The 11,402-nt window shown below is 38.9% G+C and overlaps 1 protein-coding gene across 1 annotated transcript in view; it reads right to left on the minus strand.

Moving 5' to 3' along the window:
• Positions 1 to 9,609, minus strand: part of LOC139701101 (RYamide receptor-like) — a 459,291-nt gene extending 449,682 nt beyond the window's left edge. Inside the window, exon 1 of the mRNA XM_071599676.1 lies at positions 8,773 to 9,609. Within this exon, the coding sequence (XP_071455777.1) occupies positions 8,773 to 9,609 (837 nt within the window). The remainder of the gene's footprint in view (positions 1 to 8,772) is intronic.
• Between the last annotated feature and the right edge of the window lie 1,793 nt (positions 9,610 to 11,402).

The following is an 11,402-nucleotide window of genomic DNA, read 5'->3' on the forward strand; positions in this document are numbered from 1 at the left end:
GTTTATGAATATAGATTAATATTTTTGACATTTAAGTACCCTGTAAGCCACCGCTAGGGTGTGTGGCAGGTGGTGAATACACACCAGGCTAATTTGGACCCGAATATGACCCCTCCCGCGGTCGGTCTATGTTATTCTGATCCCTTAACGTTCATGGAAAAAAAATCTTCAACACTAAATCTCTCTTTTTTGACATGATCTCTCTTACCGTAGTACGATGGGGGTAATAATGCATTATCTACATCACTGCTCACTCTTTCGTCCTCCTTCATATTTATGCAACGGATTTAATCTGTAATTTAACCGTCTCTCTGTGAGTGATTCCCAACCTAGCTCCTCTAATATTTTGGATATGCTACTAAGTGTATCATAACAGCGTTTAACAGTTGAATGTAACGACAATAAATGCATTAAATGTTTTCATGACCTGAGTCATATGGCTCAATGTATATATATATGGCCTAAAATATAATGGATACAATACAATCCATGAGGCCATAGAATGCAGAGAATATAAAACGAAATACAAATGTGTTTGTGATATGGAAATAAACAGTAATGAGCATGTATAGACAAGAGATAAACGAATGCATTCGAAATTGAGTTTCGCAAACGATGAAGAGATTAAACACCAATAGAAGAACAATATGTGTACAATGCAGATACTACACATACATTCAATGTTGGATTAGTGGGTACCCATACGCAGGCAGATTTAAGGATCGAATTTTGTGTAAAAGATCCTTCAAGGGAAGTAATTTTCGTCAAATAAATTAAAATTACGTAAATTGAATTTTCCTAGGGCCAAAGAGGATGGTGTAAAATTAGATACTTATGCTCCCAAAAAGTAGCCGTATTACTCAAGTTAATCTACGGAAATTGACCACTTCCAGCAGAAAAGCATAAATTTAAAATTAACATGTATTTATGTAAACTGCAGTTCAATACATTATTTATTTATTTTAAATTTGTATCTGTTTTCGTCGAAAAATATTTATTTACTTGGCTGTCAAAGTAGTCCTCCCAAAACGTCACTCAATTTTCAAATTACCCCTAAAAAATAAAGAGGACATCTACATTTCCCACTAACTCTGTATTGATTTCATAGCAGATGTAATTAGTATGTCCATAAACATTTCGAGAAATTCGATTCAATGGAACTCAGAAAAGAAGTACGCCTGCTTTTGCCTTGCGTATCCTGTTTAGTTCCTGTCCTTTCTCACATCAAAATGTCGTGCTCGAAGAAATATCTTGGACACCTATGGAGTCAAATGATAACGTCAACCCTCACATACATATGAAAGTAAGATGTGAAATTAAAGACTCAGTGAAAATACAGGTATGAAAACCCATCAACGAGCTGCAAGGCACTATTGAAATTTATATCACAAAAATTGTCTAGGTATTACAAAGATTTGCATTGGATACCTAATATAATATAATAATAATAATAGAAAATAGAAGAGTGGAGATTTTTCCGAGGACAATCCTTCGTTTTGGGAACAGAGTAGATGACTCCCGCTGGTGGAGAAAATTATTTCTGACTTGAACTATTATATATTTGATTAAAATTTCCAACATTTTAACAATAAGAGTATCATATTAAAAAGGTTACTGGTATACATGCACAATATAAGAGTGTATACTTTTAAGAATAGATGTAAGGCATATATGTAATAATTTGATTGATGTGTGGTGTATTGTATTATATGTAATAGCTTAACTTTTTTTAATTTATCTTTTTTTTCTTGCTGATTAATGGCTGTAAATGGGATGGGGATTCACTTGTTTTGTTAAAGAGATATGTGTTTTGAAGTCTGGTTTTATGTATTATCTTTTGCAATTATTTGGGACTTGGGTACCACCTGGCAATGTCTATCAGCACATGTGTATTTTTAATAATAATAATAATAATATAAGTCACCAAACACACCAGAGAAGTATTTTCCTTTCCTCAATGCGAGAGATTTCCTCAGTGCGCCTTTATCTTATATTCCTTCATATCGGTGGTATCAATTTATATGTACTCACCAGCAAAATCTGTGTTGTTTGAAAATGGAAACTTTTATTTAACTAAATCAAGAATACTAAAACTGCTGATGCATCTTCTTATATGGAGAACGCAAGGCACCACGAGACCAAAATCAAGAAATATAACATTTACCTGTGGGGTTGACACTTCTTGTTTCTTTGTTTTAATCTGGTATCAAATACATTAACTTAATACCCAGCACACTCAAGTCAAGACGTGTGATTAAGAATGAGGAAGGTTTTAGTTTCATCAAGAATTAGAATGATTAACATCCCACGAATTCCATGGCGAAGGGATGCTTCACAGTTTAAACTATTGTTCTTCCTTAGACGGAGATGCCGTTGCCGAAATGAAAATTGAACTCTATAACTTGGCTGAGGACAAAACACGACATTTACCAAACTCATTAATACGTTATAGCCTACAAAATACTTGTGAATTACTAGAGAGATACACTTCGCCTCCACCGGCTTGCAAACCTTCAGTTTCAAGAGACATTCATCCAACGAGTAGACTGTGGTAAGCTATACGAGCTCCTAAATGCCTATTCTCCAACTCTCGAGCAAACGACGAGATTTGAATGCATAAGAACAGCTCTAAACTGGTAAAATGCGTGCGGTAAAACTTAGAATGCGTGAAAACTGGGAACTTTCTTGTCAATGAATATACATTACCTGCCTATTCTCCCAAAACACAATCGCACTACACTCAAATCCTCTCCCACACACGTCACCATCCCTTCCTTTACTTTCCATTGGGGAAACATTTATGCCTAGCTTTACGCATGAGGTCGATGTTGTCGAAAACACATGTTCATAAATGCTAATATAAAACTGCTCAATTTTGAGTCTCAGTAAAATTTGGAGTATTTCGTATTTCTTGAGGAGGTATTCAATTTATTCAATGTCTCCTACAGTCTGAATCATGTTTCTATAAGTTTGGTTATCCGCACACTGGGCGTATAGCAACATTCTTGATATTTCAAGGCAGCCCGATGTTCATTGATAATTCAAAGAATTAAATAGAAACCTTGTTAAAATCAGACTAGGTAAATTTTATGTATTTTTCCTTATGATTTGCTAAATTTTTTAAACATTTATTCGTCAAGTTCAAAGAAGATAACAAATTATTACCCAGATTCCAACCCATAATTATCCTAGCTCTAATATAATAATATGAAGTTTTACCATTTCTGTATATCAGTTTTAAATATTTTAGCCAGCTATTCCTTGAATTAAAGAGCCATATCAGCCTTTCTTGCTCGATTACGTGGGACGACGGTATGTATTCATGTGGAATGCATTCTAATATTAAGTAACCAATCTCAAGATTTTGATTTTCCTTATAGCCATCGCTCTCTTTGAAATAGAGTTACTAAATTAAATTTTCTTTGCCTTTTAAAAATACGGCATAACAAAAAATATTTAATTCGTGATTCGCCTACGCAAAAATAAGAAAAGATGGCGATTTTTTTCCTATTCTGCGCATACTCACGTATGTTTATGCTCACACGGTTTATGCTCCTCACTCAATATATGCTAGCTTATCACCAGACGAAGAACAGTAGTATCTGCGGGAATCGGGATGCGGCGTTTGCGGCGATTGCTCCTGGATCCGAAGTTGTGAAAAACGAAAAACATCGCATTCAAGCATAAATTTTCCCACATTCCCTTGTTCAAGAATAGCAGAGGTAGAATTGTTAGCCATCTGAGTCCAACGGCAGAGAAATACAGCCCCGAAATAGGACATTTTCAATTGACCATTTTCAATTCCTTTAAATCCGAAAAAGTTCGTCGTAAAGCTTGATTCATTAGACTTTAAGCATTCATTTTTCAGCCTGTTTCAATAATCACGGAACAGTGATATGTTTTCATAAATAAATAATTTATTTTTCCTATTATAATCAGAAAATATATTAAGTTGGAAGTAAATTTAAAATAAATGCCACATTTAGTTATACTTACACGATTATTTTTGGCTAAACCAATGAGGGAATAAATGTATTTTTGAACTATACTCAAAATTGTGATAGAGAAAAAAAATTTTGGGCAGGCAAGGCAGGGGAAGGAAAAGGATGGATATGTTACACGGTATGCAGGGAGAAGGGAAATATGCGGAATTGAAGATGGGATTATTTTAGCCTCGGATGCCAGGTTGTGTATTTTTACGACAGGCAAGGAAATTCATCGTTTCACGGATGTATTGGCTCTCAAAACATACCTTAACCGGTGAAAAATAATGATAATATATCTACAAGACTATTTTCAAGTTTCCTTCCCTTCTCTTTACCATGGGTTAACTTCCTTTAAAAGCATCCTTCTTGTTGCTGTCATCTCTGCTAGCAACCCAATCCATTTTTTATATTTTTAATTTCTTCCTCCAACTCTATGTCTCCATTTGTTATTTTTCCTGTCGAATACACCTGCACCGAAGTATCCCAGAACCCACGCATTGAAATCATTCGTCGGACAGCTTTAGCCATTAAGCGGAGGGTTTCAGCCAATCTCGTGATCTTTCTCTATCTTTTCATTAATTCTATTTGGCTCCTTTTTAGCACTATTTTCTTTTTCACTTCTTGTTGTAACTTTGAAATATATTTTACACTGGGAAAAGGAAATCGTGATGAGTGAGTGTACCCAGAAAGCTTCATAAATCATTCAGTGTGAATATTTTATTTTTGCAACCTCCTGGATTTATTAAAATAAAAATCGTCGAGCAGGTGTTGAATAAAAGTGAATCTTTCTTGTAAATATTCATTTCTGGGGTTAGGACGAACAACCTTGAAAGAGAGATCACAAAAGCAGAGCCATATATGCGTTCCTTGAATTCCCCAAATGAAGACTATGATCTTGTCATTCATCCTATTTCCTTCAACGTGACGAAGAGACGTGACCCGCAGCGGTGGCGCATGTAGTTAATTGAATCTCTTGTTTGAATGGAAATGACGATAGGATAAATTCGTTCACTGTTTCACTGGTTTATGCATCATGCATCCCAAATTTCCGGCTCAGGGGTGAACCGAGAAGCTTCTTACTTAAAATACCCATGATGCTTTGGCGCACACGTACGATTCAGTCGACGAAGTATATCAAAAAAAGGTCAACTGGAAGCCTCAAAACTCATGTCATCAAAAATCAATGCTTTAGTTCTAATGGAACCAATATTCGAATGAATAAAATGATGGAAACGATTACGATAATCCGATTTATTTGAAGGCTTATTATATCCGGATTTCATTTCAATCCGTTTATATTAACAAAGCGCTGGTACATTTCTACTGCTACGGCCACGAGGTATTAGGAAAATATGGGGGTTCTCATATGGGGAAAAAATATAAAATGAGCATTAGACGAAAGTTCAAGAGGCAATCAATGAAAGGATCAGCTCCAAAAAATAATATCAACTGCTTTTAAAATCATTAGATATTTCAGCATGAATTTGAAAGTGGTGAAGCCTTTACAATAGTATAGTATAAGGCTGTGATATAGGCCCTAATTGCCCCATAAACCGAGATTTGTACATTTTAAGAAACCATAAACAGAAACTATAAATAACTATTTAGCTAAACGCGTCCACGTCAACTAAAACAATTATGGGCTAAAGTAAGACAAAAGCCGTCTTATATTTCCTGTCATAAGGAAAGGAGATTCATTCGAAAGTGCGCTGCTTTCAGTATGCGGTAGGCGGGGAAGGAAGAAAGTCTTCCCTAGAGGAATAATATCCCCCCTGGGTAACGAGAGACCCTGCTTACGTTTTTATGCAAATGTAAAGTCGTCTCCCCGCGACTCTAACGCCAGGGAGTTCCCCCCGAGAAAAATTCGAAATTCGTCGCCAAATAAGTTCACCTGTCGACGATGGCCCGTATGTTTTGACTAATATCCGCGAGTATTCTTGCAATTCATTCTAATTTAGAGGATTCCAGATACAAAACCGGATATCCGGGGGAAAGGGGGGGGGGGGTCGGGGTGAAATAAGTTCGGGTTGGTCGTCAACACACTTGACCTTACCAGAAATTTTATATCGGGAGAAAAACCCTGGGGAACATAATTTCCTAGTATATGCGCCCAAACAAAAGAGCAATGTATACGTCGTTACCAGGCTTCTGTGATCTTGCCAATCCCCCTAGAGCCTGCTCCTGATATGTCCATAAAAATCACAGCTTAATTGGTCGAGACCAACGATAAGGCATTTTGCACACTCTGTGGTGGATATAATATGCAGCATATTTTATGAGGGTGTCTTACCGTTCAGATACAGAGTCCCATTCATCACGTGCAAACGCAGGTCGACTAATATATTGCTCTTGTACAAAGGAGTTCTCTTCAAACATCGCCAAGATTTATTGAAAACAACTTTTCAATGCATATTATTAAAAGAAGGGATTATTTGAAAATATTTTTACACACGTGATCATTAAGACTTAAGCTTAACTCTATACATGACACCTAATTAGGAATGGTGGGTTTATTTCACTTTACTTACAATTCTAAAGGATGAAGAAGTACTATGTGTGTTTATGCCCTAGGTGAAAAATATTTATGAAACAACAAAATTATTTCATCCACATGAATTTATTTCAAAGATGAGGGAAATGTTACAAATCGAAAACCAGTAATTAATACCTAATAACGTGCATGAATATGATCTACTGCGGCATAGTATATTTCTCTATGTTCCTAATTTGTGTAAATAAAAATTTATGCCCTACAATTGGAACTACGACTTATTCATATTTAACATAAAATTGAGTGAAAGCAAGAATCATTAAGCTCGAAAATTCTTTCCTTCACCCGATGATTTCATCTTTGAAGGCCATGTTTAGACCATCATATCTGCTTGTATGGGGCATATGATTTAAAAGAGCTCATATTTGAAGGTAAAATAAATTTAACAATTTTTTTCCTTCAAGTTACTCAGCTTATTTAAATGTAAATTTTGGGACGGATCTCTAAAGACAATTAATTCTAAGCGTTTCAAGTATCTCCTAATCTTTGCCATATATCCTATGCGCTATGCCCTATATTTGCCCTAAAGTAATTTTTTCTTCATTTCTTCGTATATTTTTATTCCCTTCAAGCTGGCTAAAGGCCTTCTATCTTCCTTTATCTACCCTAATAATTTTATCCAAGTGAAGCTTTACAAAAATGAATTAGTATGACGTTTCCTCCAATGCCCAAAGAGAAAAAATGAAAAAAAATGCCAACTATTAGCTATAATTCCGACGACTCGTACGACCTGAACAAACTTCCCTTTTAAGAGCTTTAAAACTGCCAAAACGTAAATAAAACTGCCGGTCATAATACCACATTATGAAATAAGACGAGTACGGAGAAAGCGTAATAAATTTAATGCTCACTGCGTCGCTAACTTTAACGAGATCCACCATGATTCTCTTGTGGTGCACACTGAGAGAAACTGACGGTGGGAAACTAAATTGGAAGATGCTTCAGGCTGGTATTTAATAAATATCAACAAGGATTAAAAATGTTTAAGTTAGATAAAGCGCTACCCTTGCAGTCTCCCTGAAACTCACTGAATGGATCCAATGAGAAATTTTTTTTCTAGTAATTGCTTCTATATGAACAATCCTTGAAGCAAACCTCCTTTAATATTCGTGACGACAAATATTTTTTCCAAGATTTTCCTCCCCATTTGTCTTCCTCTCCAGCCGAAAATTTCCCTAGCCTTCTCCAATCATATTTCTCTAGTGCTCTAGCCTGAGAGTTCATCCCTCTTCTCACAAGGATTCGTTTCCACGGAACCAAAACAATGCCGCGGAAAATAGGAATCCAGCTTGAAAATCTACTGACACTCTTCGCATTAAATGGCGTAATATATTTTGTGAAGTGTGGGTTGGTTCCCCTTTATCTCAAGTAAATACAAGTTCAAAGATGCTCTTACCGAGGAGAGAGTATTCATTTCTGCGAGCTCTCAAGGCTTAACCATACAGAGTTGGGCGAGTTCTGAGGAGGAAGCGTTTTTAAAAAGAAGCATTCTGTCTTTGTTACTTTTATTTTGTATAATTTTTATGACAGAAATAATTTTGTACAAATCATTTCCTCGAGTTGACTTTATTTTCAAAAACCTCTTTTAGCATGAAAAAATCTGCCTTCAGGCGTACCCAGGAAACTCATTTCGGCTAATCTTTATGCTGGAATCGCAGCGTTGAAATTTAGTAATGGAAATAAAATATATACAGGTGAAAATGAATGGTAAGAAGTTAATGCCACCGACAATCATTAATTTCCACCTATTCACGATCTCACATTTATTTAAATGATGGCCTTTGAACATGTGCGGCAATTAAAATGATCCGGAAGCAAAATAATAATTTCTCCGTAAAAATTACCAATTACACCGATGGGAATGCAACAGTAAAGTGCGAAATACTGTAGATGGAAATGATGCAGTGAAAACGCCAGGAAGTTGACTCGATAGGAATAAAGTATATAATCATTGTTTTTTGGAAAGCCCGAAAAATCATCTTGAAGGGGAGGATTACATTTGACTGACCTGATATCTGGTTACCTAACATTCCCTACCATACGCCTTCAAGGGGGAACGTAGAAGTAGATCTATTCACGGACACAGGAAAATCTTACATGCACCGACAACGATCGAAAAGATAGACTAAATGCCAATGAACACTTCAATGCCTCGTGACAACGAGTTAAATAATGAATTTGCCGGAACTGTAGACATAAAGAAAGAAAAACAAGATTGCTAGGCAGAGTACTCACCTTCCTCTTGGACCTCGCCATCCTCTGGTCTCTCGTGTTCTCCGCCTCGCCGGGCGTCCTCTTGCCCCACACGGCCGCCGCTATCCTCGCGTACGTCGCCACCAGGACGGTCAGCGGTGTGATGTACTGCAGCGACATGAGGGCCATGGAGTAGCGGTACCGGAGGTTACTGGACGGCCATTCCTCGGAGCAGAGGTCCCGGGAGCACTCCTGGTACCACGGCAGAGGCTGTGTCAGCTTGGAGACGATGGGTATGGGGGAGGCAGTGGCCAAGGCGAACACCCAAACCCCCGCGACCGCCCCGGCGGCCCCCTTCTTGGACAGCCTCGGCCTCAGCGGCCTCATGATGGCCATGTACCGGTCCAGGGAAATAGCCACGAGGGTGTACGCCGAGACGAGGACAGAGACCCCCTGTGAGTAGCTCACCATGCGGCACATGGAGTCCCCGAACGGCCAGTACTGAAGGATAAGCACCGGCACGAATGAAAAGGGGACGCAGAAGAGGGTCATGAGGACGTCCCCCACGGCCAGGTTGGCGATGAAGTAGTTGGTGACGGTCCGCATTCGGGGGGAGGCGTGGACGACGTAGCACACGAGCCCGTTCCCACAGAGGGCCGCCACGAAGATGGAGCAGTAGCTGAAGTAAATGGCCGCCTGGAAGTACGGCGTGTAGATGAGCCTTCCGGTGGCGGGTGAAGCTGAGCAGTTCGGCATCCCCTCCGAGAGCGACGAGTTGACCGGGAAGGTGCAGTTGGCTCCAGCATCGCAGTCGAAAGGCGGAAGATCCATGGTCACGCTGCCGTTCCCGGACAAGGACGCGTCCTCAATCTCGGACATAGCGGTCTCACCGATTTCGGAACTGGCAGAATGGTAGATACACCTCTTCGTCAAAGCTTCGTCGTTTTCCTACCCTAAGCGGTCTAGCCACGCTCCCATTTGCTCATTTCGTTTCTGTTTAATTTCTTCGTTTTCTCTTCTCTTCAGTGTCCTCCCCTTCCTTCACACCCAGGAGAACCTGCGTCAAAACAATCAAAACGTCTCCTATTTAAATTGTTTTTTATAAGCGGGCGGATTTCGGGTGAGGATCGGGGAAAGGGGAAAATTCCGCGTCCTCTTTTCACGTCCGCCGCTAACTTATCCCGCGCGCGATCTCTCTTTCCCTCTCTCTCGTCGCGTTCCGCGGTGCGGTTCCGGCAAGAAGATGCGGGAGAGAGTGTGTGGAGTTCGCGCGGGGGACTTGGGGATGTGTTCTGGGAGGCGCGTGGGCGGGGTGTCCGGAGAGAGAGAAGGGGGAAGGGAGAAGGAGGGTCAGAGGGGGTATGTTTTGAAGCGCCAGGGTACGCGCAGACTCAGTCTCTCCCCCTCACAACTCCATTACCCCCTTTCCCTCTGTCTTCCTCGCGGAACGTTCTCAACAAAACGCGCACAGGAACTCACACTCACACTGAATCAACCCTTCGGCTTGCTTTTACAATTACCCGTGCTAAACTTGACCCCCCTAGACTCACACATCCTTCACCAACCGTTATAACTCCAAAGGTAAAATCTCTACGTGCATATTGAATATTATAATAATGATTACAAAAGCCAAACCGAAAAGTTACCCCCTCGATACCCCTTTGTTGATGCACTCCTAAATCCCTCACTTCTCCTCGACATCCGCTTTTGCACGGCTCCCTGGTAAGAGTAAATGTCTATTACTGTTCTCGACATCTAAGGAAAAAGGAAGGGTTAGGAATGTCTGAAGGGACAATACTGTGTTTAGGGGAGAAGTACGTTGATTCTCACTTCATTCTTTCATTCTCTCGCTTTCTCTCCCACCCATTGGCAATGATTCATTCAATCAGATCAACTTGGATTATTCCCTCAATTTTGGGAATTTTGGGACAATATCCTGGGATTATACTCCTCAACCCTAATTTTTTTTGCCTATCCTACCCTCCAAAAGTGCTTTTAACACAGGTAAATAATTTTTCTCCTTATCTCGCGGTTTCAATTCTTTTTGAAAAATTTCTCATGACCGCTATTTTTTCTTCTAATGCATTTTTTAAAATCTAACTTACCTTCCTGTTTCTTTCCTACATGCATCCTTGTCTTTCCCTTCTGTGCGTCTCATGTTGTTTGCTCAAAGTGTCTTTAAAATAATTTTGTTATCCTTTAAAAATCATATTTTCTTAAATGCTGTTTTATTTGATATAAATTTTCATGATTTATAATTCAGAAAGAGGGATATTTTTTAAGACCGCCAAAATATATTATGCCTCCTCGGCGAAGACAACTCTCGTTTCTAGCACATTTAAAAACCTTATGATAATTATTCACTGCCTTCAATCCGTTTTCTTTTGACAGCGTTTCTCTGCAGTTTAAAACCTTCTACCGACCACTCCTTAAATTTTTACCCTTTCATTTTTCTTTTCTATTCAGATATATGCTCTTTTAGATTCTGTAGCTCATATACCATTCCACCTGACCTATTCAAAGTTGTTCTCTTTTATATTTAACGTTTCACCATTTATCAGCTTTCTTTTTTATCCCTTGAGCTTACATTCACAATGTGATGAAGTGACTTTTTAAACTTAAGCGCCAACCATTCTTCAGAATGGGATTTTTTCTTCACAAAAAATACACTT

The sequence above is a fragment of the Hetaerina americana genome, unplaced genomic scaffold (assembly GCF_022747635.1).
Source record: "Hetaerina americana unplaced genomic scaffold, ioHetAmer1.1.p SCAF_11, whole genome shotgun sequence".
NCBI lineage: Eukaryota > Metazoa > Arthropoda > Insecta > Odonata > Calopterygidae > Hetaerina > Hetaerina americana.